This window comes from Chinchilla lanigera, unplaced genomic scaffold, assembly GCF_000276665.1.
Source record: "Chinchilla lanigera isolate Chin_1 unplaced genomic scaffold, ChiLan1.0 scaffold00149, whole genome shotgun sequence".
Lineage (NCBI taxonomy): Eukaryota > Metazoa > Chordata > Mammalia > Rodentia > Chinchillidae > Chinchilla > Chinchilla lanigera.
In genome coordinates, this window is record NW_004955550.1 from 1,500,398 (window position 1) to 1,525,525 (window position 25,128).

Genomic DNA, 25,128 nt, shown 5'->3' on the forward strand with positions numbered 1-25,128 from the left:
TGCAGCGTTTCCGGCAGCCTCGGAGCCGCCCCGCCGCGCCGCGGAGACGCGGCTGGCTCCGGGCGCTGTGGGAGCTCGCGCCCCCGCCGTGTGGAAGCTCCTTCGTGAGGCGGGAGCGCCAGCCACCATCAGGGTCGTCCCACAGCCGCGGGCGCAGGACTCTCACGGACTGGCTCTGTGCCCTCACGGTGCCGTCTTCCTGGTTCCGGTCGCCGCTCGCAGCGCTGCACCCTCCTTGTTAAGGACGCGAACCCGAGATCCGGTCGTGCGCGCTCCTTCGATAGCTCAGCTGGTAGAGCGGAGGACTGTAGTGGGCTGTGCCGTCATCCTTAGGTCGCTGGTTCGACTCCGGCTCGAAGGACAAGCTGACGTTTTGAGGTCCAGAGCCACCCAACCTAACTCTGCCTTTGGGGAGTGTAGCAAAGTGCGGTGTGGTGTGTAACGCAGGTTCTCACGGTTTAGCCGCAGATTGTGCCACCTCAGGGAATTGGTGCCTTTGGGAACAACTCTGGACTGCCCGAGACCAAGGTGTCTGGCGCAGTGCCTGCTTTGAAGGAGCAGCCGCTGCCAAGCAGATGCGTACATATTGGTTTGAACTGACTGAGCTTTAGTGCCTTCCTTTTATTACAGTGTTCTAGCTGTGAATTTTCTCAGAAAAATTTGAAGTTTAATATCTAATATTTAAGGCCGGGCAGGGTGGTGCACGCCTGTAATCCCAGCACTTGGGATACTGAGGCAGAAGTATTGCAGTGAGTTCAAGGCCAGTTTGGGCTACACAGTGAGACCTTGTCTAAAACAAAACAAAAACTAAGATTTAGCAGAGAGATGTTATAATTAAAAGACATTATTTCAATGTGCTGTCCTCCTGGCATATTTAAATCTGCAGCATCGTATTTAGTTGTTTGTAAATAATTTATGAAAACAAGAACAAGGATATGTATGTGCTTGGCCTGGCTGAGATTTTAGTAGAACTTGCTTTTTTCAGAGCAGCCCAGCACCTGGTGGTCAGTGGAATACTGCCCTCTTCCGCTGGTGATCAGTAAATTTAAGAGGAACCCCCGCTGAGAATCACTGCCGTAAATTGAATCAAGGGCTATCTTAATTCTTTAGTGTTACCTAATAGTGTTAGCTGTTTTGGGTATAAGGATCGATTTGTATTGGGTGCTTAATTTAATTGTGTGTGTGTGTGTGTGTGTAGGTGTGGACTGTAGGTCTTGAACACCAAAAAAATGACTACAGCAAAAAACAAAACAAAATTGAGAACAGATAGGGGAAGATCCTTCCAAGAGGACAGCGTCATTTGGAGTGACTGAACTCAGTGGGAAGCCGTTTTGTATTCTGTGTAATAAAAATGTGTGTCCCACACCAAGTGTCAGACTGCGCTTTGACACTGACCACGAAAGTGTTGCTGAACTTGGTCAAACTGAAGGCAAGCGTTCCCTGAAGAGAAATCGAGGAAATATCATTCCTAGTATCTTAGTTTTTGCAACTATCCTTCTAAAACAAATCATCTGACAGTTACCAGCTGTCAGATTTCACTGTGCATAGCAAAACGTGGTAAGCCCTCTCTCATGAGGATTTTGTCAAAATGGTCATGTTGTCTGGGAGTGATTCTTCTTTGCACAATTTCCCGAACAACGATAAGATTGTGCAACGCATCTCTGAGATGCCACTTAGCAGAAACACCATTAAAGATAGACTCCTGCACCTGGCAGGTGATACTAATCAGCAGCTCACATGGAGCCTTTTATTCCATGTGCTTGTATGAAAGCACAGATATCAATAATCATGCAAGGCTAGCAGTAATTTTGCATTATGCAGTTGGTGACATTGGGAGAGAAGAGCTGGTGAAACTGCTTTTCCTGGAAGAGCACAAGGGATAGATATCTACAGTGCTGTGATGGAGGCATTTTTGTCACAAGACATGTGACCAGAAAAAGTGGTTTCAGTTACTAGTGATGGGGCACCTTGCATGGTGGGGGCAGCATCTGGTTTCATACAGTTCTTTGTGAAAGAAGCAAAACATCCAGTCATTCAGTTTCATTGTCTTATATATCAAGAAACTTTGTGCCAGGGAAATCAGCAAAAAAGTAGACAATATTCTCAAAGATGTCACATAAAAGCTGAACTACATCTTGGCTTATGCTCTTAACTTTTAACAGTTTCAAGCACTTTTTTTTTTTTTTTAATCTTTTTGAAACACTATGTAGTTCAGGCTGGCCTTGAACTCACAGTGATCCTCCTGCCTCAGCCTCCCAAGTGCTGGGATTACAGGTGCACACCACCACATCCAGGTTCAAAAATTTCTTGATGAGGTTCAGGCACAATATAATGCTTTATGTATGTACAGTAATGTCCAGTGATTGAGCAGAAGATGAGTCCTGGAGAGACTTGTAGTCTGCTTGAATGACATTAGGCTGTTTATTAATGAAAAAGGGGGCCTGGGTGTGGTGGTGCACGTCTGAAATCCCAGCACACTCAGGAGGCTGAGGCAAGAGGATCATTGCAAATTGGAGACCAGCCTAGGCTACAAAGTGAGCTCAAGGCCAGGCTGAACTGCATAGTGAGAGCCTGTCTCAAAAAGACCAAAAAAGGGGCTGGGGATTTAGCTCAGCGGCAAAAGCGCCTGCCTGGCAAGCGCAAGGTTGAGAGTTCGGTTCCCGGTACCGGAGAAAAAAACCAAATTAAAAAAAAAAAAAAAAAAAGCAGGAATATCCACAACTCACTGATACGGCCTGACTCATCAACTTCATTTTTTTTTTTTTTTGCTCATTTTGTGTTGTTTTACAGATTTTACACTACACTTCAGTGTACTGAACAAAAAACTACAAGGTATAGGGAAAACAGCAGAAAGGATATTTTGTGATATCAAAACATTTGAGAGAAAACTGCAGGTGTTTGAAAGAGACCTTGAAAGCGGGCAGTTGAAATGTTATCCAAATCTAAAAATACATTTAGAAATTCTACAACATTTGCAGACAATCCTAAAAGCCATCAGGGAATCTACAAGAAGTTTTCTAACATTGTAGCAGCTGCAAAGGAGAATTTTAGTAACAGGTTTTAACAGTTTTGTAAGATGAAGACAAATTTTGTGTTTTTTCACTTCTCCAGATAAAGCCAAATTTAAAGAACTTGATCTTTCCTGTTTACACTGATTAGGTTTTGGAAATCTAGAAATGGAGCTATTAAGAGTTCAAGAAAGCTCTATTTGGAAAAATAAATTCTATGACCTGAGTTCAAAATTTGAGAAGATAGAGAGTGAAGGGATGACAAAGGACAGCACAGTTAGTAGTTCTGAAAATGAAGTTCTAAGGTGTGGAATTCTCTGCCAAATAATTTTAAGTTAATGAAAGGACGTGGGATTGCTTTTCTTACTTTGTTTGGATCATCTTACACCTGCCAGCAGCTGTTTTCGGCTTTGACTTGTAGCACATCTGATACAAGAAACAGTAACATACCTGAGTGCTGTGTGTGTTGCTCTCAAACTAACAGAGTAAGAGCCAAGGTCTGACATTATCAGCATGCATACGATAGCAGAGGTCACATTAACTGTGCCAAAGCACTCCACATGCAAACTTTTACCTTTCAATAAAAGCCATTTGTATCACTGAAAGCTCTATTTCTGTACTTTATTTTAAGACAGAAGATGTTAATGTATGGGTTTTGTGTAAACTAAAACCTCAGTATTCAGGTTTAGTTACACTGTTGGCACTTTGCAATAAATAAGCAGGTTTAGCAAGACCCTGTCTCAAAAAGACAAACAAACAAACAAAACAAAGCTGAGTGTGGTGGCGCACGCCTATAATCCTAGCAGTAGGGAGGCTGAGGCAGGAGGAGACCAGCCTGGGCTACAAAGTGAGCTCAAGGCCAGCCTGAACTGCACAGGGAGACCCTGTCTCAGAAAGAAAGAAAGAAAGAAAGAAAGAAAGAGAAAGCAAGCAAGCAAGCAAGCAAGCAAGCGAGCGGGTTTGGGGCTGCAGTTTGGCAGTCGGTCTCTAAAAGGTTCCCCACCACTGGCTTCGCGCTACTAGGCTGAGGGTGGGCTTTCTTTTGACTTCTCTTGAATCCCACCTAGGGTGTTACCTGAAGCCAAAGCCCAGAGACCGAGGGCTACCGGACAGCGCAGAAAAACTTGAGGGTGTGGACATGTACCTTCCTTGCAGCCTGCAGGACTGTGATTGCAGGAGCACCCCTAACTGTGACCTCTGCTGCTCCGATTCTACACCACAACGCCCCCCTTTCCCCGCAAGAGGCGTTTTACACTTAGCTAGGGATCTTGTTTATGTAGTTCCACAAAAAGATAGTTTAAGGCAGGACAGGAAGGAGGGGAAGGATTTAATGTGAGTTAGAATGACCCTGGGAGAGCGAATTCGAGATAGAGGGAACAATTTAAGCAAAGGTTGGAGAAATGGAGGAGTCATTCCAATTCAGGGAAACTGCCAGGGGCCTACAGATCCGAACCCCCAGCCTGCGTGCTCACCCGGCAACCCACTGGGGCTCCCCGACTTTGATGTCCCTCAGTCTCCCCTCTAGGATTTTATGCGCCGGAAAGGTGGCGGGGAGGGTGCGGCTGTCCCGTGTCTGTCCGGGCTCAGGACTCCGGGTCCGCAGTGCAGCTCTGCTGCCGCCCTGGGCGACCTGCCTCTCTGCTAGACCCTTGGGACCCAGTTTAGTGGAACTCAGGCGAGTGCCCTCGGGCTGAAAAGCTGTCTCCCACTCCCCGCATTCAGCTGCTGAGTGTCCAGGACGCGGAGCAATGCAAATGAGCAAGGAGAGGGCCAGTCAGATGTAGAAGAACTGAGAAGAACAAAAACTGCGTGTCACAGGACAAAAAAACCCCAAACCCTCTGAGGCAGCTTGGCGTCCTGTTGCTGGTGTAAAATCCAGTAATATAATTCACAGGCGATATTAGAGAACACTCCTACACCTCGGCTCGTTGGTCTAGGGGTATGATTCTCGCTTTGGGTGCGAGAGGTCCCGGGTTCAAATCCCGGACGAGCCCGGCTTTTTGTCCACCTTTTTCTTTACTTTTCCCTTCCTCTTTAGCAACTACTAGGGATGGATAGATTTGTCTCAAACTTCCTCTCGTTTGGACTGACTGTCCTGCCCAAGAAACCCGACGGAAAGAATGCGCGGCAGATGGTCCTGGGGCCACGTCGGCAGGAGCTCTGGGTTCCCGGGCGCTTCGCTCCGGGGGACCGTGTGTTTTGGCGGGTGGGGGGGGCCTCCTCCGCGGGGCGGGTCCTGCCCGGGGCGGGGTAGGCGGGTCCGCGCGTGAGAGGCCGCGGGGAAAACGGGGCGCGGCCCCAAGCGCGCGAGCCCGAGCGCGGACCCCCTCCCCGGCAGGACCGAGCGCCGCAGCACACGCCGCCCCGCGCTCCGAGCGGACTCTGGAGCTCGCCCTCGCGGTGTGCGCCACTTCGTCGTTCTCGGAGGAGGAAGGGTGAGAACAGGCTCCCAGCTGCCCAGGTGCGCCGGCTCGGGCGAGGCCCCTCCCTCTCGGCGCGGGGCGGGGGCGTGGAGGGGAGGAAAGGTGGGTGTGCGGGAGGGGGAGGTTCCGAGCTCCCAGTGTGGCGTCTGTTCTCCGCGGCTGGGCGGAGGTGCCCGTGCGGAGGTCTCAATGTCCAGAACCCGGGCTCCGCATGGGACCACACGTTCTGCGAGCCAGGGGAGCCCCAGGAGGCCTGCGATTGCTCAAAACTAAGGAAACTTTGCTGGGTACCCACGATGATCATCAGATTTGTGAAGCAGGCCTCTCCAGTTTTTGCAGGCTGAACAAACTTTTGGGGACTGATGTTTTCGTTTGTTATTTTCTCTGCCTCCCCACCCTTGACCCGCCCTGAGCCAGTGTTGTGAAATTCTTGGAAACTTTTTCCAGCAGCCTCTGCTCCAAGCTTCCTTGTTGGAACACTGGGGTTCCAGTTCTTTTGCTCCGACACAACACATAAAATGGTGACAGCACATGGGTAAAACAGAACATCTTTATTTAGGAAGGACTGTAAAAATAAATTTAGTACTGCCCTGGAGCTTTGTAACAGTAAGACTATTATTGCCAAGTCACAAATGTAATCAGCACAAAACCTGGTGTCATATTTATCTAATTAGCACATGACCAAATTCCCAGAAGCAGCCTCACATATTCAAAGAATTACCTAACCGCACAGCCACTAACTAGTTAGTCCAGAAGGATACTTTCTATTCCTTGGGCATTTAGTGTTGCTTTTTCTGATCCTCAGTTTCCCCATCTGTAAAATGGGTGAGGGATTGACAAATGGTCTCAGAGGTCCCTGTCTGTCTTACCTGTCTGTCTTATTCTGCAACTGCGTGGACGGGTGCAGTGTTAGTAGCTTGGCTCTTGGATACAAGAAAGTACTCCAGGAATGTGGAGATGAACTATGGTTTGGCAGAGAGCACGGGATGCCCATGAACTGAACAGTGTGTGCTGGCTATGGTCAGAGAGCAGATGTCCGCTCATAAGCAGTAAAGGGTTTGTCAGGGTCCTGCTGAGAGCATTTGCCTAGGACTCAGACTGCAACGGATGGGTGAAAAGCGAACCAGTGTCAGCTGATGAAACCGCTAGGAGTTTTCACGTAATCTGTATTTGAGCAGAATGATCTCCGCGAACTCCTTTTCTCCGAAGAATGCCTGGGAAAGAGGGGATGGGCACAAAAACCAAAGTCTGTGGAGGAGGGAATGTTTAACTGTCTTTGGAAGTACAGAAAAGACTCAGTCAACAGTGCCCCACTGCTGGAGGCCAGACCCACCTTTTCGTGTGGGGTTTTCCTCCTTTGATCCTTGCTTTTGTGACTCACCCTAAGTGTCCTGTTTATAGGCTCCAAGATGTTTGCCTTATGAAGTAAATTTAGAGAGCATGTCCACCATTCCCTCCGTCACCTGCTTTATATTAGCACTAAAGACAGCATTGGAATGTATGCTTTCTATAAAGAGGGAAGTGCACTACTAGAGTCCCTGGAAGGAGAATGTCATGCTTTCTGTGCGTAAGGACTATGAGCTTCAGGGAGAGACAAAGGAAAAGATTCCAGGAAATAGGAATGGCTTTCAAGTTGTCTGAGCTTTTAAAAAATATGTAGCTTTTCTCAGTTGTCAGTTACTTCACGTGTATTAAATTACTGACACAGATATAATGTTCATTAGTGGACTAATTCCTTGTTGTATTTTGAAACACAAATGAGTAACTCCCTAGATGTGTGTTCATGAAATACTACATTTTTAAACTCCCATTTTCAAACATAACTCCCTGTGTCAAGTTCAAAAGGAAAACAAAACTGCCCTTTTGCATCGTCAGGGTGTGAGCAGGTTGTGACCTCTCCGGGGTTGTCAAGGGCAGGGCTAGAGGTAGAGAGGGTGCCTGGCCGTGTTCCGCAGCAGTGCTGGGTAACTCTCCAGCCAGAAGCTGCTCTGGCCGAGCCCGATAGTGCTTGAGCAATCCTTCAGGCCTGGCACTGTGTGGGTGTCCCTGTTGTCTGTGTGTTCTAAGTTAGGGTGGAGTCCCTATCTCTGAATCAGAGTGGGGCCACGTTGTTCAGGTCGTTGCAGGCCATGGGCGTTGGCTGCTGCTACCCCTGGGAAGGCCGAGTCAGTCAGTGACTGATAAGACCTTAGGGATGTTGCATTCATCTGCTACCACTGTTAAAAGCCAGGCCACCTCAAGAGGAACTGCCCTAAGAGGCCCCATGGGCCATGCCCTGGATGCAAAGGAGACCACTGCAGATCGGTCTGCCCTCTGAGGTGGAGGCCCCAGAGCTCAGACCCATGCTACCAGTTAGTCCAACAGGAATGAGAGGGCTTCGGGCATGCTCTGCCTTCTCCCTCTGGCCAGACCGTCATCTCCATCGAGGAGCCCTGGGTAATCATGACTATGGAGGAACAAGAAAACAGCCTGTTGCTAGTCACAGGTGCAAGTCTCTCGGTCCTTCTTTTCAATACTGGCCTTCCTTCCAGCCATCATACCTCAGTGACAGGAGTCACTGGTGAGGAGGTAATATGCTATTTTTGACAACCCTTAGGCTGTAACTACTTGTTAGATCCATCTTGTGTATCTCTGTCTTCCTGAGAAACCACTTTGAAGATACCACCATGTATTACAGCAGCCATTGATATTTTCCTACTAATCTATCCATAACTCTGTAATGTTTGTATTACTTCTATCCTATTTTGTAAATGGATGTATGTCTATTATTATGTGTTTCCTACAACAACAATTGAGAATAGTTAATGATTGTTCAATAGGTCACTCATGTATAGCTCTATTTATTTTCTTTAGAAGCCACTTTGAAGATACCAAAGCATAGTACAACAACTATTGATAATCTCCTACCTCTTTTGTCTGTAACTCACTATCATTTGTCTATTTGTTTTCCTGAGAAACTATCTTGTAGATAACAGTATGTAAAACAATAACCATTGATAATTTCCTACCACTTTGTCTGTAATTTGCTAAGTCCCCCCTATTATTATGTTATCCTTCTTTTATTCTTTAAAAAAAAAAGCCCGGCAGCTCTCCTCGCTACAAACAAGTGGCGGGTAACTTTTAAGAGCTCAGTTCTTTGGTGGCTGTTTAAAAAGTGCTCTGTTACTCATTTAAAATAGGTACCACTTGCGATTGGTATATTTTCCTGCTAAAGGAAAGGGAGCGTTTGAGTACTGTGCTGGGGGCCAGTGGGATCCCCCCATGGGGCCCCATGTCCCATTACTTCTCTTTGCCCCTGAAACACTTACAGCTTTAGCCCTCAGCAGAACAAGCTTTGGCATTTGATAGCAAAGCATCTAAAGTAGAAGCCTACCTGCCTGGTCAGAGGCTCCTGTGCCCTGAAGCACGTACTGAGGGAAAGCGTTTATGGAAGTTTGCTTAGTCCCCTTCTCACTACCCCGGCCTTTTATCTTTTAGCTCAGGATCTGGGTGGGGTTCGGGAAGGAAGGCAGAGGACAAGGACAAATGCGAAGATAGGCTGCTGGAGAGCTCCACAGCGGGTGCCAGTCTCCTGCCTCATGTCACGGTGTGTGGTGAGAAGAAAGAGCAAGAGACAGCAGGGATCGGGATGACCGGGTGTTTGTGAGGAGCAAAAGGCCCTGAGGGAGCCAGACCTTCGTATCTGCTGCTCACGTTTGTGTCAGCGACGCTGGTGAAGCGCAGCGAGTGTTTCTGGGAACAGAAGTGGCAACTACGGTGGGCTCCGAAGAAGACAGAGCATTCTTGCAAGGATGAGACAAGGGGCAGTAAGGAAACCAGTTTCCCAGGAGCCTTACTGTCTTCAGCAGGTCTTATCCTGCCCTGTGAGGGCCACAGCTTCACTAACCCTAGGGCTTCAGCTGTGACCAGAAGGCGGGGAATTTCCTCCTCCAGTCTGACTCAAAGGGCAGGACAAGGTCAGCCTCAGACACCCTCTAGACTCAATTTATAATTTGTGGTCCCTGACACTGGAACAGGGCTGTGCCCCAGCAAAGTTGAGGAGCTGGGGGCCTTTGTCCTTTTCTAGATTCTTCTTGCTGCCCCATTTCCTTCCCTAAGTCCTCAGGCCCTTCTTGGTACCAAGAACTGCTGTTAAAGCAAGGCTGGTGGCCCCAAGAGAGGAAACCTCCTCCTGGGTTGACACTGGACAAGTGTGGATTAACTGTACAGCCAGGGTCCCTGGGAAACTGGTGTGGCTGAGTTCCCCAAGGAGACTGGTGCTTATAACCCCGGCTGGGTATGGGTACAGCTGTGAGGTAATGTCAGCGGAGCATATTGGATTTGGAAAGCTCTATTTGAATTTCCTGCCCTCTGTGATCATTGTTCAGATTCATATTTGTTGAAGTGCTCTTAATCATAGCTCTCTCTTCTCTAATCTTGCTTTTTGCTGACTTCCAGTGAACAGTTACCCTGTAGGATAGAAACAATATGAAAGTGGTAACAGGAATTTGTTCTCCACTCTGAGGAGGACCGGAGTCCCCTTAGAGACGCGTGGGTGATTTGTTCTGTCGGGATCCCATTTGTTTCCTGCTTTAGCACAGGCTTATGATCACAGCACCCCGAGAGGCCAAGGCAAGGATCGCAAATTTGAACCCTGCTAAGTAAGATCTTGTCTCAAAATTAAAAAATAAAAAAAGGGCTAGGAATATAGCTCTATACAAAGACTCAAGGCTCAAGTCCCAGTACTGGAAAATGAAACAAACAAAAACCAAAACCTGTTGTTAACGTAGGCTCTAAAGTAAAGCACATCCCTAAGAATGTATATTAAATTACTGACAGCTGCTTAAAGAGTTTACCATTCTAGAACTTGTGCATGGGAGCCAGGATGGATACCTCAAAAATAAAGGCACATCAGCAACATTTCCAGAATTATTACCCAATTACGAGCAGAGCATTGCCGGGATCTTGCAAGCCTTCCTGCTCTGCCGGGCTCCTTGGTAATTCTACCAACCCCAACAGTGTCTGTAAGCCCTTAAGAGAAGCCAGGAGAGTTTTCATGGTTCAGATTTCCAGAGTGAGACCAGATAGTGCAGTTTCCAGAAGCCATGAGGAACAATAAGAAGAATTTGGAATCTAGGGTCAATCATTTCAGTACTAAAGAGTATAGACATGAAGAAGATAATCTTCTTTCAAAGGGTTCCGTCTGTGGAGAAGCAATGAGATCAGTTTACTATCAGAGGAGTGGTGCTTAGTGGTCTCTTTCCCTGGTTACACCAACCTGAAGCAAAACCAGATCCATCCCACTGGTGTTATAAGAACTTCAGATCCGTGTTTGTCCTTTTTGAGTGTCTCTGAAGTTCCTAGAGATTGTGAACATACCTGCAAGTTACACTTCGGTCTCCCTGGTGAAGTTACCGTCCTACTCCTTTTCTGCCTCAGCCCCCTGTGGGAGGCCTGTCCCTGCCATACATTCTCTTCCTCTCTGTAGAGCAAACAGCGTGAACTGATGCTCTCCTTGCCTCAGAATTGCTCCACCAAGGTCCTTCTGTAGGGGAAAGTACTTTGCCTCTGCTTCCACCCACTATACCGTCCCTGTCAACCTTGTAGTGAATTTGGGAGGGGGTGGCAGTGAGAAAATAAGTCCAGCTTCAATTATCTATATATGCTTGTCTGCATATAATAATGGAAAAACCTAGAGTTGACAGCTGAAAAGAGTAAGATATAGTGATATTTTCCTAGATGTAAGATAAATATTCAACAATCATAGTGGACTTCTTTGTACTGCCTTGCTCTGTGCTTTCTGAGTCTTAAATTACAAACTAAAGATATTTTTTGTGTGTATTTGGTATTGGTGATTGACTCCAGGGCCTCACACATGCTAGGCATGCACCCTACCATTGAACTGTACTCCCAGCCCCTTTATTCACATTTTTATTGTAGTGTCCTCTCCCTAGGACTGAGAGGGGATGTGAATGGCACATACTGTACTCTTCCCCGCTGCTCCATGGCATTTATATTTCTCCTGCTTTTTATCATGCTGTCTTATTAGAACGAATCCTTTCCCAGGGGTCTCACGAGCTCTTACACAAATTTCCTTCAGGCCAACTCACCAGCTTTTTACACACACCTGCATGTATGGAAGTCAAGTCAAAGCAATTTAAACCATCAATTTGGGATCTCTTTTTCGTGGTTGCCTCCACCGGGGTAAATACTGAATACAGTGAATCTACAAAGAAAGAAGTGGGCAACACCTCTGAGGATTGGATGGGATTAAAGAGGATTAGTCAGAACTCAGAGAAGGTGTTGTAGAGCTGAGTCTGAAAAGATGAGTAGATTTTCTCCCTTCAATCAGAGGCCTTGATGTCGGACACTAGTGCTCATCTGCTGTTTGACCTTGGTGTTTAAGCAACCCAGACTTAAATAATATCCACTTCACACAGTCTTGGCGATGACTAAAGGAAATTAGATACATGACAGCTTCATAAAATAAATGGTAACACTGATTATTGTAATTATGATGATTTCAAGTGCAGTTGTTTACTGGAATACAGTTGTCCTTAGTTGTCACCTTCTCAGTTGTGGGCATATTGAAAACTTGGGGATGGGTGGATGAAAACAGAGAGCTGAGGATTTGGAAAAGAATAACACAATTGTAGATCCAACATCAATACAGACGAGTGCCCAGGTTTGGGAAACACTTGGCATTCTCCTGAGACTACTACAGGATATGCAAAGTGATCGGGTGCCTTTACACACTGTTTTTATTCAGGCAGTGAATTTCGCTTTTTTTGTTGTTGTTTGTTTTTTTCTTTTTGAGACAGGGTCTCACTATGCAGTTCAGGCTGGCTCTGAGCTCACTTTGTAGCCCAGGCTGGCTTTGAACTCACAACGATCCTCCTGCCTCAGCCTCCCAAGTGCTGGGATTACAGGCGTGTACCACCACACCCGGCTGAATTTCGTTTTTGAGTGGCTGCAATAGCAGTGTTGCATTAACATTGGAAATAATTATTTTTGCAACTGTACTTCAAGGAACAAAAGATTGGGTGCTAAGGGGTAGTCTTTTGTGGGCAGGTAAGGATGAAAAGACGGAGAAGCCTAGTTAATATCCCAGTGAGGATATTCCTGGAGATAGTAGCTGGAAGGATGAAGTGGGTGGCAGGTAAAAATACACATCACACAACCTTCTCTAGAGGCGATTTCATGTTGGCCCATAACATCAGAGACAGTACTGTATGGATACAGACTACTGCGCATGAACTATGAAAACTCAACCTTGTCATGAGAAAGGGTAAGAACCATGGACATAAGAAAGAGGCAGCTTTTGGGCAAAAGACTGTGTTTATAAAAGTCTGTCCCCTGAACAAATTTCTCATCCTCTCAGGTGGTTAATATTCGACCCAACCATGCCCGGGAGAAAGGTGAATGCCCTTGGTTTGCATGTTTCTTCCACGTCTGGTGATCTGTGTTTCTGTTCTGACACTGTCAGAACCAGTAGGAGCCTCTAAGTTCGCACAGCTGGAACCTATTTCCGAGGAACAAACATTTGAACCCATCTCCAGTTGGAGGGAAACGGCTAGACTCTTGTAAGAGTCTTCCTCCTGGGTAATCTGTTCTATTTGTTTATATCTATACTATATCTAGCCATTCATCCATTTTAGTGAAGCTATTTCTCCTCTCTTAGGTCTTTTGGGCCCAAGTTTGTGAGCAGGAAAGGAAATGAGTAAGATAAAATGTGAAACAAACAACAAAAGGTCTTTTTTGGAATAGCCTGAATATGGATGAATTTCTAATTTAGGGAGAATTTCAAAATTGTGATAAAAACCTCCAGAGGTCTGGGGGACCACTTGCTGAAGGGCATCTGAAATAGTCCTGCTTCTGTCCACATTATAAAAAATTATAGACATTGCTTGACAAGGAAAGGAAAAGAAAATATGCTTATAGCACTGTCTTACTGTTTTCCCTACTCATCTCTTCCCTTAGAAAAGCTTTGAATGCCCTTTTGTTTTTCCTTTGTTTGCTTTGTTTTTGAGATAAGGTCTCTATATAGTACAGGCTGGCCTTGAACTCTCTTATGTAACCTATGCTGGTCTCAAACTCACAGCGATCCTCTTGCCTCAGCCTCCCGAGTGCTGGGATTGCAGGTGTGTGCCACCATGCGTGGCTTGGATGCCCTTTGAAAGTAGAGTTTCTGATTCTTTTGATCTCGCATTCCAAAACCAAAAGAAAGTGCACTGGCAGCTTGAAAGGAAGAAAGAAGGAACAAAATGGAGGGGGATTTGGTGTTATGGTTTCCCTTTGGGGGATGGTGAGACTGTATTTTTGAAAATGATAACCATAGTTCACTCATCATAAACTATAAAGTTAACTCCCTTGTGTGTTAAGGTTGATGTAGCTTTTGCATTTGGGAAGAAGAGAATATAAATTCTTGTGAAGCCTACAGGATCAGTATGAGACAGTAAAGTGAATCTGAAGAGCAGTTGGGACAAATTCTACTGACAAAAGTCAAGTGAGTTATGTGCATGGATACAGAAGGACATGTGTGGATGAGTGAGGTTCAGCACCCGTGACCTAGGCAGATTCATTTCTGTGCCACAGATAATCTGACTCTGCCTTGTTTTCTGACAGTTCTGCTTTGCCTGGCTTTAGAGAAACAGCACACTGAATATGTGAGTGAGGAAGTTGTGAGCAGTTGTTAGACATAGTCATACTGTTTGCTGGCTGGGAGGAGGTTTCTGGATGTATTGGGAAATCACGTTTACAATAAGCTTGAGAAAACTAGGTGCACTGGTACAAAATAAATGTACAGATTCTGCAAATCAAAAACAAGAGTTATGTCTTTGTCTTGCCAGACTGAGAGCAGAGAGCTTTCAAACTCCAAAAAGTGACAGGCTTTTTGGGAGGCAAACATGCTGGGTAGTATCTCTCTACCTTAACTGTAATGATAGGTCAGTTTGGCCTACACATCTAGTCTTAAGGGCTACAGGCATCTCAGTAGAATAGGGCCAGAGGTCACCCTGTCACCTATTTTTCTAACTGGTACCTTGTGCCACCAACTAAGCTGATACTTATTTATCTCCATACTTCCACTGTCACTGAACTTCTGCTACTGAAACTAATAAAGGCTCCAGTATGCTTTGTGAGAACCGTGCACTTTCTGGCCTTTAGAGTTAGCACCTCTCTCATCTTACAGATGAGAAAACTTAGGCTTGGAGAGGAAAATGAAGTCAGTCACTAAAATAATAGTGAAGGTCTATGATGAGGCAAACACTGATTCCAGGGGAATAATATGGCGCCCGACCTCCTGCAGATTATAGCCCAGTGGGAAGCACTGACAAGTAAACAGTGAATTGTTTGCCCAAGATCACATGAGTAACGACTTACCTGGAAATAGCACTCATGAAAGCCTGCAATAAATTCATAAATATTTTACAAAATATGGTCAGATCTGAAACTGCGGCTCCTGTTGTGACACTTGCATCTGGTGAGGGGTCTTTGGTCTTAATGTCTAAAGCATAAGAAGTCTCGACGGAGGAGAAGCAGGCCTGCCAGCTCTCACTCCCTTCCACAAGCAGCCGCAGCCCCACCGCTTGCACATTCACGTCTCTCACTTTATGGGGCCAGTTGTCCTGCTCCCGGGAAGTCATTGGCAATGTTCCTCTTCCTGCCACCTAATGACTCTCAGGTACTACAGCTTCTTATTGTACTGTATTTTGTAATTTTGTTGTTGTTGTTTTGTTTTGTTTTTTTTCCAAAACCGGTAATCGAACTCATGACCTTGCGCTTGCCAGGCAGGCACTGTGCTGCTGAGCTAAATCCCCAGCCCCTATTTTGTAATTTTTGAACTCTATGATTCTATTTTACAATTAGTTTTTATGTAAGAAGTCAGTATTTGTCAATTATAGAGCAAGATATGTAATTGATTATAAATCAATGAAACCTTGACAAGATTTTCCAAAAAACTAGAAAGAAAGGACACACCCAGGAGATTGAAAACCCCCCATGTAAATGCGAAGAACATGGCAGGTGGGTACCGTGGGAGCCCGCCCAGCAGCAGCTGTCTGTGAATACTTTCTGTTCTTTTGAGGGTGCCTGTCCCTTCTGCAATCATATATTGCTTTCTCCATAAACTCCCAAGAACACACTTTCACTTGATTGCATTATGAATTACAATCTATATGCTTAATGGAAACTTCTGTCGACTGCAATTTATTTCAATATTGTGAGTGACCAAAAAATTTAGTTAGCGTAGAACATGGTATTCTTCAGCAGCGTACCAAAGTTGTCCATGTTTCTTGTGGAACGGACCAGCTGGCTCAATCCAAATGCTGATTAGAATTTTTTTGTTGCTTTTGTTTTTTTGTTTTTTTCCAGTTCTGGGAATCAAACTCACGACCTTGCCTTTGCCAGGCAGGCACTGTGCCACTGAGCTAAATCCCCAGCCCCCAAATGCTGATTAGAAAGAGGATGCATTTTGCTCACTAGGTCACATGCCTTCCATGTCACCAAAAGAATCCTGGATTCCTTTGTTCTTCTAGACAGTCATTCTCACAGAATTATTAGCCACACTATAGGTCTAGTGCTAGGATCCTTTGGCTTCTTAAGGCCTATAAAAACATTTGAGATGAAAATGTTTATTGATTTACCACAAGAGAAGTGCAAAATGAAAACTAATAATTAATTTAACAAGTATTAAAATGTATCCTTTTTTGAGGCAGTGTCTCACCAGATGCCCAGGCTGGGCCTGGTGTGGTGTTGCACACCCATAATCCCAGCACTTGGGAGACTGAGGCAGGAGGATTGCCCTGAGTTTGAAGCCAGCCTAGATTATATTGCCCTGAGTTCAGTGTCAGCCTGAACTACATAGTGAGATCCTGTTTCAAAAAAACAAAGGCCCACAAAAACAAAAACCATAGCCAATCATAAATTAAATTACCTGTAGACAAATACTTTTTTTTTTTTTTTTTTTTTGGTTTTGGTTTTTCTCCGGTACCGGGAACCGAACTCACGACCTTGCACTTGCCAGGCAGGCACTTTTGCCGCTGAGCTAAATCCCCAGCCCCAACAAATACTTTTATAAACTCTAAAAATCAGTTAAAAATAAAAATCAGTTAAAATTTGCAGTGAAAAACTATTTTTATTGTTGGATGTGGGGGCATTCATAGATACTTAATGTTATATGGGGTAAACCTGTGGTGGTTTTTTTTTTGTTTTTTGTTTTTTTTTTCCTGTACTGGGAATCGAACTCACGACATTGCACATATCAGGCAGGTGCTGTGCCGCTGAGCTAAATCCCCAGCCCCAACCTGTGGTGGTTTTTAAAGGATCTGAACGGTCTTTAAAGTTTTCTCAAAAAAATTAGTTATTATCAGAAACTACATCAAGTTATCCAACCAATATTCTCTTCTCGAGGAGAGGCAGAATTACTACAGATTACTACCCTACTCAGTCTTGATGGGGAATGTAAAGTCATAAGATGCCATAGTTGTGAGAATAAGTATCTTTTCCAGACATCCACTTGAAGTGCTTCCCCTGCATACCTGCCTAAGTGTCAGGGGAAATGCCTCTTCCATGGGCATTGCATGTCTTGGGATCAAGTGCTTCCTCACCTGTTGATGGGGCTAGCAGCTGAATGCCTGATCTTAATACCATTTGGTCTGGGTCTCTTATTCCGTGCAAGTTAATTCATTGGGTCACCTTGAGTAAAAAATGCCCAACTAAATTGGACCAGCATAGTTCTGGGGGTGGCTAAAGGGATTTATTGAAATTTTACTGAGATTTACTGGGTGGGAGTGACAGCAACCAATGGGTTTGCCACCTAAATGGGAAAGGAAAAAGGAAGGCTCACTTCTGTTTCTTTGGAGGAGCTTCAGTCTTCACCTTCACCTTGGACATTGTTTTCTGGCTTCCAGCACAGACTCTTCAGCCTTCCATTGCAGACCCTTAGGCCTCCTGATATGGACTCACACAGGACACTACAGTGAGCTCCAGCCTTTGATCCTCCAGCTCTTCAGTGTGCAGGCAGACCTTTTGCACTCTTCCATGCCTGACTCTATGGGCAGCCATTGTAAGCCAGTCTGGTAAATTCTTCCCTTTGGTTTTTGTTTGGTACTGAGAATTGAACTCAGGACCCTGTGCTTGCCAGGCAGGCACTTGTGCCTCTGAGCTATATCCCCAGCCCTGGTCTGGTAAATTCTTACATATCTGTATATTTCATATTAAATCTGTTTCTCTAGAAAACATTGATTGATACAGATTTTGGTAGCAAGAGTGGGGTCATTGCTGTGACTATACCTAACCATGTGGTTTAGGAGCCTTTAGAACTGGCTTGTGGGAAGAGTTTGGAAAGGTTTGGAGATGCCAGTTGAAGAAGCAGTCCTGGAATACTTTAAGTTGTGCTTGTTGTGAGATTCTGGTCAAAGCTCAGAAGACCAGAATGCTGCTAGATATACAGCAGGTAAAGACCAGGCTTAGGAGATTTCTGCTGAGAAGAAGGACTACATTGGCTGTTGGACTCCAGACTATGTGTGCTATGCTTTGGCCGAAAATTTGTCTACATTTTGCTGTTCTCTAGAGACTTTGTCTGAAACTGAGATCAAGTGTGGGGTCACTACTTAATTATTAGAAGAAATTTCAAGGCAGTCTAATGTTGAGGCCATGACACGGCTACTGTTGGGGGCTTTTGGCCAGATCTATATGCAAAGAGTCCAGCAGAATAATTTAAAATATTTTGAGTTTGGCCAGAAAGGAAGCTCTAGTAGCAAAGAAGTAGCAGAGGAGAACTTGGTTGCTGAGAAAGAAGGGGACAATAGAAAAGATGGCCTGAGGGCATCGCAAGAACCAGCAGGACTCCACCCTTTGCAGCCTCAAAATTGCAAAGGTGAAAGACTGTGCTTTGGGAAGAGAGCCCCAGAGCACCATGTTCTAGATTGGCAGCAGCCTAGGGAATTTGTGCATCTGGATTGGGCTCATAGCACCAACTAATCCAGGAATTCATTCCCTACAACCAAAAGAGAAGGAAGCCTAGCTACTGCCCTAGCTGGTGGCATACTTTGTTGTTTTAAGTGCATGCAGAATGCAAGAGTTGTGGGGTCAGGAAGACTTCCACCCAGGTTTCAGAAAAAGACCCAGAAGGCCAGGCAGTGTGCCCCTAAGAGGTCAGTGTGTGAGGCTGGGAGTGTGAAACTAAAGGTGCAATGGAGACCCTAGGAAGTTGGAGAAGCCAGGAATGTGGATCATCTGAGGAAAACTACAAGGAGAGAACAGAGCTGGCCTAAGAGAGTAACCATGTACAGCCACTGGCAGTATTGTAGAGGAGGAGCCATCCAAGCTCTTTGAACTTAACATCTTGCCACAAATTGCCTTAGATGCTGGAAGTGGAACTATGGGAGTAAATATTTGCCCTGCTGAATTTTGGACTCCCTTTGATCTCTGTTTGTGCTATCCCCCTATTTGTACCTTTTGTAATGGTAATGTTTATCTTAGGCCATTGAATGTTGGAAGTGTTTAACTTTCTTTCCAGGAGCTCCCAGCTAAGAGTTTGCCTTAAATCTCAGAGGAAACTTTGAACTTGGACTTCTTTTTAGCAATGCTGAAACTATTACAACTTTGGCAGCTCTTAGAGATGGGCTAAATGCCTTTTGCACAAAGGGATGTGTATGAGACTGGGAGACAGGAGCAAAATTTTATGGTTTATATCTAGATTCCCCACAAGACCTCAGGCACTCATAGTTGGGGCTTTTTGGAGCTGGCTGGATCTATGGTGTGATACTAGGAATAAGGATGTCATACTGGGATTAAGGTTGCTCAACCCTGGGTGTGGGTGGCACTGCCTACAGAGCAGATAGCTCAGATAGAATAAAAAGGGACAGAAAGAAGGCAGGCTGCTTCTGTTGCTTCTGCTACTGCTTATTTGCTGCTTATCACCTTCTGCCTGCCCTGCCCTGCCATGGACTGTCTCTCCTCTGCAGTGCCCCTCTGCTATGCCACCCTGCCTGGGAGCAAGTAGACTATGGCCTGAAACTTCTACAAACTGTGAGCTGAAATAAACTTTTCCTCCTTTAACTTGTGGTGTTGTATATTTTGTCTCAGCAATGAGAAAAGTTATAATCAAGTCTCTTCTTGTGGTATGAAGGAATGAATCCAGGCCTGATGCTAAGGTGTATTCCCAGCCCTTTTTAAAGTCTAAAATTTTGGTACAGGGTCTCACTAAGTCACTAAATTACCCAGGCTCAAACTTTCTGGGCTCAAACTTTCTATCCTCCTGCCTCAGCACCCCAGAGTGCTGGGATTACAGGTGTGCACACCATGCAGTTACAGAAAGTCATTTTATCTCAGGTGAATCATTGAAAAACAGACCTCCAATTACATCTAATAAACTCTATGAAATAAAGAGGAATCAGTGATCTCTCCTGCAATTCATTGTAGTCATTCATTATTTTATCCCAATTGAGGAAAGGAGAGGAAAACAAAAATGAAATGGTAGAAATAATAATTCTCAACATTTACTGACAATTCCTATATACTAGGCATTGTTATAAATACTTTCCATCAATTTATCCTTTACTATTCACAGCACTTTAAGAGAAAGAAGTTATTATGATCACTTAATTTATGAGGAAATATGCTAAGAGAAGTTTAAAGAATTTTACTGAGCTCACACCGTGTTTAGTCAGCTTTCTGTCCCTATGATAAAATACTAGAGATAATCAAGTTAAAAAGAGGAAAAGTTTATTCTGTTTCAGTGTTTCAGAGGCTTCCTTCTGTGATGGCTTGGCCTATTGTTTCTGGACCTGTGAAGGTGGAAACCATGGTGGGAGAACATGGCAGAAGAGCTGTTCAGCTCTTGGCAGCACAGGAGCAAAGAAAGAAAGAGGAAGGGGCTGGAGTTGCAATACCCTCCAGCTTCCCCATGAGGCCCTATCTCTTAAACCAGAACTGCTCACCAATGGCACCACCCTGGGAGACCAAGCCTTCAACGCACATGTCCGTGGGAGGCATTCAGGATCCACACTGTAACCATTATTGTGCACACCTTGGGCTTTGAGATCACAGCATAAAGTACAAGGCCTTACTGAGAACTTTGTGTGTCATGATGTAGAAAAAAGCTTTGGGGCAAATCTTGACCAGAAAGCATGTGTTGGGATGATTCTGTTTTCACTTGCTGCTGGAGCCCTGAGGTCTATATTGGACTACTGTCATCAGATATTTTTCTATGTCTTGTTTGCTTATGGAGTTAATATAGCTAAGGTGGAGGTTTTGCACTCTTTCTCTTTTTTTTTTCCTGGTACTAGGAATCGAACTTACGACCTTACGCTTGCCCAGTAGGCACTGTGCCACTGAGCTAAATCCCCAGCTGCTCTCCCCGCCCCCCCCCCTGCTTTTTTTTTTGAGTCAGGGTCTTTCTCTGTAGTTTAGGCTTGCCTCGAACTCACTGTGTAGCCCAGGCTAACCTTGGGCTCACAGAGATCCTCCTGCCTCAGCTTCCCAACTGCTGGGATTACAGGATGCACCACCACATCTGGTGAGGGTTTGCTCTTGCATGAATAGTTTAAGTCATTTCTGTAAGTAGTTTTTTTACTAAACCAAGTTATATCCTTGGCCACAAAAAAAGAATGAAAGTAGATAAAAACAGTGTAAGGCTAAAGGGCTCATCCGAAAAACCACCTGAGTACATTGTTCCACTGGAGCCAAAACCCAGGTACTCACTGTTCATCCAGAGGCTGTGTCCACTGGTCATGGAGGGAGGAGTAGTCAAGCACCGGCTTCCCTAACACCCTTGCTCCCGAAACTACACTCCCTCTTCTCCTAACACAGTACCTTGTATCTGTAACCCTAGCACAGTAGTAGGACGTGGAGCTTTATGTCTTTATGTGCAAAGGCAGGAAGATGGCCATGGATTTAAGAGGTGAAATTTAAAAGAACAATTATGTTTACTGTTGGTCAGTGTCACTAATCAAAGGCCAGACTTTTGCAGGACAGGCCCCTCGGAAGGCATTTGTTTCAGTCACTCTGACAGCAGAGCCGACCATCATGAAGCAGGATCTTTGGAAACAGAGGACAGCAGTGTCTACCTGTGTTGGATCAAGACTTTGCCAGGGCAGCTGTTAGGCTGCATGAATAAACATGCATTCGTTGCACTCTGAAAAACTGTCTTTGTTGCTTTAGGCTGCTGACTTTGTGAACAAGGAATGAGTGTGCTCTAGTCAGTCGACTTTGCTTCCCCGCAGGACTCAAGTGCAGTCACAGTTCACATTAATCCCAGGAGTGACCGTCAGATGGCAGCGTTTGGCTAGTTAGTGTCACCCAGTCACCCCACTTCATCCCTTGAAATTTGGTAGAAAGAGGCGATTCTCAGCAAGTCTTCAACAACCTGTTTTTTTTTTTTTTTTTATTTTAAAGAATAAAAGAAGGATAACATAATAATAGGAGGGACTTAGCAAATTACAGACAAAATGGTAGGAAATTATCAAAGGTTATTGTTTTACATATTATTATCTACAAAATAGTTTCTCAGGAAAACAAATAGACAAACAATAGTGAGTTACAGACAAAAGAGGTAGGAGATTATCAAGAGTTGTTGTACTATAACAACCTGTTTTTTTAAAAAAAAGATTAATAAGATTTCCAAAAACCACCCCAATTTTATACCACTGGAATAGTCATATGAGAGGGAAGGCCAGGTTGAAATTTTTCTCTGCTCATTTCTCCACCTCCCTCAATTCTTAGATGTAAGGTATGAAAATTGGCGCATAGAATTTCTTTGACCCAAGTCCTTCCAAACTGTTGGCAAGTGAAGCCCCCAGGGACCAAGACACTCCCCAAAGACACACTGAGTAATCACCCTAAAAGATATAGAACTCCAGATTTACACAGATCTGCCCTTCCCTTTTTATTTTAAAGAGAAAAAAACACTAAATACTGATACAAAATTGCAAACCAAGATAGGAGGAGAGGAACAATGGTTAGTGCATTGCGTACTGTTATCCTCAAAGTAATTGCTCAGATTACAAAATATGGGCATGAAAAATTGATCAAACAATATAAGCACAAACCTTTCTTTTCAATGAACTAATAGAAATTAGTAGCATAGCTACCTCAACTACTATAATATATATATTCACTGTTTCTTTTCCCTTCCTTCTTTTCCCCTTTCCCCATCCCAGTTTCTCTTTCCTTTTGAACAGTTTCTTCCCATCTCACAGGCCTTTCCCTTTTTGTGTATTCTTGGGCAACCAAACACAGACAGTTTGGCCCTGACTTACTGTACTGGCTATACCTACTGTTGTCTAGAAAAAAGAAAGGCTTCTGTTTTCAGAGAAGTTCACTTTGGCAGAAATATTCACTCTTAGGGATACAAGGGTGGGAAAAGTTGGGAACTTATGTGTGAAAAGCAGGGAGGAAGAGGAGACTGGAGTCAAGGAGGCGTCAGCTTGCTGTTGTCAGCATGTCTCCAGTGCCGAGTTCTTACCATCTTTTCTCTGGTCCCTCGCTCCCTCTCTAGGCACCTCTAAGGTGGTTATGGCTCTACAGAGGACCCATTCACTGCTTCTGCTCTTGCTGCTGACCTTGCTGGGGCTCGGGCTGGTGCCGCCCTCCTATGGCCAGGATCGCATGTACCAGCGGTTCCTGCGGCAGCATGTGGATCCCCAGGAGACAGGTGGCAGTGATAACTACTGCAACTTGATGATGCACAGACGGAAGATGACTAGTCCAAGGTGCAAGCCCTTGAACAGTTTCATCCATGAAGACATCTGGAACATTCGCAGTATCTGCAGCACCACCAGTATCCAGTGCAAGAATGGTTTGATGAACTGTCATGAAGGTGTTGTGAAGGTCACAGACTGCAGGGAGATAGGAAATTCCAGGGCCTCTACCTGCAGATACCGGGCCAGGGCAAGGACCAGGCGAGTTGTCATTGCCTGTGAGGGTGACCCTGAGGTGCCTGTGCATTTTGATGCATAGATCCCGTCCTGTATTGGTTACAACCAGTGGTTAGCCTCTAATTTACACCTAGATGGCAATGAGTGATCCATTTGAAGAGGCTCAGGCTCTGTCTCCTCTGCTTATTTCTTGTGCTTCTTCTATATAACCCATTCTGTTAAATACGTTGTATCCAAGAGAAATGGAGACATAAACCTATGAATCTCAGCTTTTCTACAGTAAGCTTCTTATCATACTGGTCAGCTCAGCTCACTCAGATCTTATACTCTGTAATGATGTGTATTTTTACTACATTTCAAGTGTTTTCACCTCAGCTATTTTAATATCCCAGCAGCTCTTTAATAATGCTTTGTGTGTAGAAACTAGAAGTTAAAGAATTTGCTGAGACTATCAGGTTAGGGAAGAGATGAGACAAAAGTCCAGCTGAACTACTTATCAAGGTTTTCTGCTCCATCACAAGAAGTGCTTTGAAAGTGTGTACTTTGTTTTACTCCCTTAAGTCAGCTGTTGCGGAAACCATGAAAAATTTGTGAATAATACTCTGACAAAATGACAGTTCTGTTGCTGGCATTGTTATGTTCCTATCTGGTAAGATCAAGAAATTATATCAGAAATTTTCCTTTTTGCCCAAACTTTTCAATCACCTGAGTAAGTCAAGGTATTAAAAATTTATTAGCTTGTAGAGACTCATTTACTCTCCCTGACTGAAAGATATTTCATGTATTCATTATAATAAAGGACTTATCTGCAGTAATATAAAAGGACTGTGCTATGGGATTATTTATTTTTCCCCTTATCCTCTTAATTTTTTTTCTGGTCAGTACACATGCACACACCTTAAGATCCTTGTACGTGCTGCTTAAAGACCAATGACCATTTCTTCCCTGACCACAACACAGAAACCCTTGTCTCATTTGCTCCAGAGGACAGGATTCAGCTCCAAGGCTCACACCCATTTTTTTTCCCTTTGGATACGTAGAAACAAATAGAAAAGCAGAGATACATGATGCTGGCTACTAACGGGAGAAACGCATGGATGTGAGCACTGTGTGTGTATATATGTAAGAAGACAGTTTTTCTTCATTTCTTTTTTCTCTTGCTTTGTAAATTGATTTATTTTCCTAATTACAATTTTTATTTTTATTTGTGCATTTTTATAGTACGTAATGATTGCATTCACCATAGGGAGGCAGCACACGCACACCACACTTCTTTCCACTTCCTCCTCTTCCCTCCCTCGGCCTGCCTTCCATCCTTGAGCCCTCACAGTTTCTCTTTTCATTTCCTTTTGGTTTTCTTTTCTGTTTCTTTCTGTTTCTTTCTTTCTTTCTTTCTTTCTTGCTTTCTTGCTTTCCTTCTTTCTTTCTTTTTCTTTCCTTTTTTTGTTTTCTTGAGACAGGGTCTCACTGTGTAGTGCAGACTGGCCTTGAACTCTTGTACCCCAGGCTGGCCGCAAACTGGTGGCAGTCCTCCTGTGTCAGCTTCCTGAGTGGCAAGACTACAGGTGTGTGTCACCACGCCTGGCTCCTCACAGTTTTTCTTAAACGTACAATTTAAAAATTATAATTTTTTGATCTCCTTTCTATATTCCTTTTGTCCTATTTTATTTGGAGACATCCTGGCACCCCCTGCTGTTACAGCACCCTTGCTCTTTTTTTTTGGTTTTGGTTTTTCTCCGGTACTGGGAACCGAACTCACGACCTTGCACGTGCCAGGCAGGCGCTTTGCTGCTGAGCTAAATCCCCAGCCCCGGGCACCCTTGCTCTTGAACTGGAGAG

At 44.6% G+C, this 25,128-nt stretch overlaps 1 protein-coding gene and 2 non-coding genes across 6 annotated transcripts; all 3 read left to right on the forward strand.

The window, feature by feature from the left end:
- Positions 1-274: 274 nt before the first annotated feature.
- Positions 275-361, forward strand: Trnay-gua. The gene is given in 2 exon segments: positions 275-311; positions 326-361. It is a non-coding gene; the product is annotated as a tRNA-Tyr (tRNA).
- A 4,569-nt stretch (positions 362-4,930) lies between these two features.
- Positions 4,931-5,002, forward strand: Trnap-ugg. Its single transcript has one exon. It is a non-coding gene; the product is annotated as a tRNA-Pro (tRNA).
- Positions 5,003-5,279: 277 nt separating this feature from the next.
- LOC102027574 (ribonuclease 4) lies at positions 5,280-24,111 on the forward strand. Of its 4 annotated transcripts, none has more exons than XM_005412072.2 (2): positions 5,280-5,443; positions 22,911-24,111. In XM_005412072.2, the coding sequence occupies exon 2, from the start codon at positions 22,928-22,930 to the stop codon at positions 23,369-23,371; it is 444 nt and encodes a 147-aa protein (XP_005412129.1). In that variant the 5' UTR covers positions 5,280-5,443; positions 22,911-22,927; the 3' UTR covers positions 23,372-24,111. The 4 variants fall into 4 exon arrangements, with proteins under 4 accessions (XP_005412129.1, XP_005412126.1, XP_005412127.1 ...); XM_005412069.2 differs by having other exon boundaries at positions 5,324-5,469; XM_005412070.2 differs by lacking the exon at positions 5,280-5,443 and adding an exon at positions 12,852-13,012.
- Positions 24,112-25,128: the final 1,017 nt, after the last annotated feature.

Coding starts and splice junctions, on each gene's coding strand:
- LOC102027574 (XM_005412072.2), top strand. CDS start 22,928: ATGGCTCTACAGAGGACCCATTCACTGCTTCTGCTCTTGCTGCTGACC.